This window comes from Cherax quadricarinatus, chromosome 19, assembly GCF_038502225.1.
Source record: "Cherax quadricarinatus isolate ZL_2023a chromosome 19, ASM3850222v1, whole genome shotgun sequence".
In the NCBI taxonomy this organism is placed as follows: Eukaryota; Metazoa; Arthropoda; class Malacostraca; order Decapoda; family Parastacidae; genus Cherax; species Cherax quadricarinatus.
The window spans coordinates 26304803-26309802 of record NC_091310.1 but is presented as its reverse complement, the minus strand read 5'-3'; the positions used below and the strand labels follow the sequence as shown (position 1 = coordinate 26309802).

General features: G+C 39.6%; 1 protein-coding gene across 6 annotated transcripts in view; it reads left to right on the top strand.

The window, feature by feature from the left end:
* LOC128688286 (no extended memory) overlaps positions 1 to 5000 on the top strand; it is a 160668-nt gene that overhangs the window by 20378 nt on the left and 135290 nt on the right. For all 6 annotated transcript variants that reach the window (XR_011392182.1, XM_053776029.2, XM_070086573.1 and 3 more), the window contains exon 2: positions 4154 to 5000. This exon is cut by the window's right edge and continues 339 nt beyond it. Coding sequence is in view for 5 of the 6 variants with exons in the window: in XM_053776029.2 (XP_053632004.1) it covers positions 4861 to 5000 (140 nt within the window). In the remaining variant the exon portion in view is untranslated. The remainder of the gene's footprint in view (positions 1 to 4153) is intronic.

Sequence of the window (5000 nt, the reverse complement as noted above, 5' to 3'; positions counted from 1 at the left end):
TTGACGTGCTGTTGGAGTGTGAGCAAAGTAACATTTATGAAGGGGTTCAGGGAAACCGGCAGGCCGGACTTGAGTCCTGGAGATGGGAAGTACAGTGCCTGCACTCTGAAGGAGGGGTGTTAATGTTGCAGTTTAAAAACTGTAGTGTAAAGCACCCTTCTGGCAAGACAGTGATGGAGTGAATGATGGTGAAAGTTTTTCTTTTTCGGGCCACCCTGCCTTGGTGGGAATCGGCCAGTGTGATAATAAAAAAATATATATATATATATATATATATATATATATATATATATATATATATATATATATATATATATATATATATATATATATATATATATATATATATATTACATATATATATATATATATATATATATATATATGTATATATTACATATATATTTATATATATGTATATATTATATACACATATATATGTATATATTATATATACATATATATATATAATATATATATATATATATATATATATATATATATATATATATATATATATATATATATATTATATATATATAATAGGTGTATGTGTTCACGTGTTTGGTGAGCGTTGATGTAGAGTGGAGCTCTGTAAAGGTCATCAGGAGTTGGTAGCTCCAGCAGGACACAAGTCATGTGAGGGTTGTGCAGTCCTGTTGTAGTTGATAAATTGCTCGTTGCCATCTTATTCATTTATCCTACAAGATAATTTAATGATTATTCCTTCAGTGATTACACGAAACTTAATTTAACCAGTGTTAGTGTTAATAATACCATAAGTAAGTAACTAAGTTTATTCAAGAAGGCTGCACATCACAAGGGGCAGTAGAATTTCATCATTGATTCAGTAGACAAAAATCGTTGGATATAATTTTGTATTTATATTATATTATGAGATATAAGTGAGAAGTTTGAGTGTTAAAACCTGACTGCACTCTGCCCTGGCATGTGATGTCTAATCTTGGCGCAATATTCATCAGCTGAAATGACATTCTTTCAAATTAATTCATTATAATTTGTGTGAACAATGCGTGTGTTGGAGAGAGAGGGGAGGGGGAGGGGGGAGGGGAGACGGACGGATCTGTCTGATTCAGTCCGTCTTGACTCATGTCGTCAACTAGATATAATAAACCAGCATTCGATGTACAAAAGATGTCCTCTTCACCTTCACTGTGTTCACTCTCCTCTCAGACACACACGCACACTCTCACTGTTAAAGGTACCATCTTCGTAGACAATAGACATCATGTATGATTCATCTGTGAGTTGTAGTTATACTTCAGCTTTGAATTATAGTTATACTTCAGCTGTGAGTTTTAGCAATATCTCAGCTTTGAGGCTGTTATACTTCAGCTCTGAGGTGTAGTTATGTGTCAGCTGAGTTATACGCCTGCTTTGAGTTAAAGTAGTTATACTTCGACTGTGCATTATAGGTATAGTTCAGAACTGAGTTATAGTTATGTTTCAGCTGTGTTATAGTCATATTAGGCCTCTGTTTTAATTATACATACACAAACTCTGTGTGAATGAAATCAGACTTTAGCTGTGTGTTATAGTTATTCTTAAACTCTGTGTATTTTAAAGTAGATAAAGTGAGAAGCGAATGTGTATGTCTATACGTGGAGCAACATGGCCGTACCACCATGTAACTTATACACGAGGCTAGCCAGGGCGACCCTGCTTGTGGACACCACATTAAATATTGGTGCTGGATCTCTCTGCTGACGCCTGTGTCCTCTCACCTCTCAACACCAAGGAACACACACACACACACACACACACACACACACACACACACACACACACACACACACCATTTTCTTGGACTGCAAGAAGGCCTTCGACATAGTTCCTCACAAAAGATTAGTACAGAAGCTAGAGGATCAGGCACGTATAACAGGAAGGGCACTGCAGTGGATCAGAGAATACCTAACAGGGAGGCACAGCGAGTCATGGTACGTGATGAGGTATCACAGTGGACGCATGTGACGATCGGGGTCCCACAGGGGTCAGTCCTGGAACCAGTGCTATTCTTGGTATATGTGAATGACATGCCGGAAGGGATAGACTCAGAAGTGTCCCTGTTTGCAGATGATGTGAAGTTAATGAGGAGAATTAAATCAGATACGGATCAGACAGGTCTACAAAGAGACCTGGACAGGCCGGGCGCGTGGTCCAGCAACTGGCTCATAGAATTTAACCCCGCCAAATGCAGTCATGAAGATCGGAGAAGGGCAAAGAAGACCGCAGACAGAGTATTGGCTAGGAGGCAAAAGACTACAAGCCTCACTCAAGGAGAAAGAACTAGGGGTGAGTATACAATACCGAGCACGTCGCCAGAAGCACACATTAACCATATAACTGCTGCGGCATATGGGCGCCTGGCAAACCTGAGAATAGCGTTCCGATACCTCAGTAAGGAATCGTTCAAGACTATACACCGTGTACGTCAGGCCCATACTAGAGTACGCAGCACCAGTTTGGAACCCACTCCTGGTCAAGCACGTCAAGAAATTAATTAAAGAAAGTGCAAATGTTTGCAACAAGGTTGGTTCCAGAGCTAAGGGGAATGTCCTACGAAGAAAGGTTAAGGGAAATCGGTCTGACGACACTGGAGGATAGGAGGGTCAGGGGAGATATGATAACGACATACAAAATACTGTGTGGAATAGATAAGGTGGACAGAGACAGGATGTTCCAGAGATGGGACACAGACATAAGGAGTCACAATTGTAAGCTGAAGACTCAGATGAATCAAAGGGATGTTAGGAAGTATTTCTTCAGTCACAGGACAGAGTCGTTCGGAAGTGGAATAGTCTGGCAAGCGATGTAGTGGAGGCAGAAGCCATACATAGTTTTAAGACGAGGTATGATAAAGCTCATGGAGCAGGGAGAGGGAGGACCCAGCAGCGGTCAGTGAAGAGGCGGGGCCAGGAGCTGAGTCTCGACCCCTGCAACCACAGTTAGCTGAGTACACACATACTAGTAACTACTGCTGCTACTAGTACTACTCACACACACAGTTATTTGCTACTAACACACACACACACACACACACACACACACACACACACACACACACACACACACACACACACACACACACAGGAGCTTAGACTCGACCCCTGCAACCTCAACTAGGTGAGTACACACACCAAGTGTCTAACGACAAGTACCTTTGGTATCTTTCTCTCTCTCCAGTCATAATTTACTTTAGTGACTTACAGTTTTTTCACGTTTTACTTTCCTGTGGCTCAGGCCATTTCACTACTTTTCAGATCACGAAAACCCGTTGAAATAATTACTTCACTCTTAGTGTGTAGATGTTTTGGAAATATTTCGTGTATTGTGTAAACAAAATTGGTTGTATTTTTAATAGGGCTGTTAGATTTAGGTTTATACTACAAAAAATAAATGCTTGAACACCTCTCTAAAATTGGTAAGCGTTCATCATGGAGTAATGTACTTAATAAATTACCCAAAGTACTGAGCAACATATTATTATTATAATTACTCACGAAATCGTAACGCGATTGTCAACAAATCAGAGAACATGTTGGGTTTGAACCCATGGCAATTGAGTCCGTAAACTCACAGACCAGTGTGTTAACGACTGGGCCAGTTGGTTCTATACACCACAGGGGAGGTTAGCATGAGCCACCACTGTGACCACAGACAAATCCCATACCAGCGTGGCTGTGGCGTACTCAAGTCCATTCAAAGTCGCCATCATGACTCATAAAATCGTAGCAACACGATTGCAAACAGTAGGGTCCAGACTAACCTCCCTATGGTGAAATATACCTTGGAGGATGAATCTTCGTGAACCACCTGCTCCGGTAATTAATGCTCGAGTGTGAGTTTTAGGAGTCACGTGCCATGGGTTTAAGTTCCACCCTTGGCTTAGCGCTTCTTTTTGATTATAATAATAATAATTAAGTTCCACCCGTTCTTTGCTTTATTATTATCTAGCTCATGCTAGATCAATATTTTATTTCCCTCATAAAGCTCTTAGTGTATTAGGTGTGGAAATGTATCATCGGAATAAACCTAATATATCCAGTAAAAATACAACTAGTCTATATTAAAAAATCGCTATTTGTTTATTTTAAAAGTAAATTTTTAAGTGACATTATCTGATATGTTGCAGGATGAATGTGTGGTGATACAATGAGCTATTGTGGTGGCCTGTTGATGTTGCGAGCTGAAGCAGTGGTGATTAGAGGCACTAGTGGCCTGATCGTGTAGTGACCAAAGACTCCAGTGACCTGGTCATGTGATGACCAGAAACGCCGGTAACCTGGTCTTGTGATGACTAGATTTAGTAAAGTGGTCCTGCGATGACTTTGTCGAATCACCTGGTCCTGTGATGACTAGATGCTGTAGTAACCAGGTCCTGTGATGACCAGAGGCTCTAGTAACCTGCTCCTGAGATGATTGGATGTATTAGTGAAAATGCTGTGGTAACTGATTAGAAAGAATTCTTCCACCACCGCCACACTTCTTCTCTTTGACTTTACCACAAAGCACAAATTTATAGCAATGTTGATAACGTGAGACAACTATACTTTGCTTTTCGGAGAATTTGTGAACGAATATATGCCTGTGAAATAATATATTAAACTACCACAAGTGATAAGAGACTAAGGTTGCAAATTGTGTTATTGTTTTTTTCAAGTATTTAAGGACATTTTTAATTAATTATTTTTTTTCCCATTATTCTAAAGTTTATGACTGGTGGATTATAGCATAATTTTTTCTGACCGAAGTTGAGAAATTTTAGCAGAAAACGAAAATATGTTCTACATTATAATGTAAAGTGTAATTAATACTTTATTTGAGTGAACAGTAAACATCATGTTGTCGATTAAAAAAGACTCTACGATCTCTTCTAAGTTATCAGAGTACGACAATGTGCCTGTCCTGCCTGGGGATTACCATAACCATGTGAACCATGACGACCTCACCACCTCGTCTACACACCTCTCGGGCTTCCT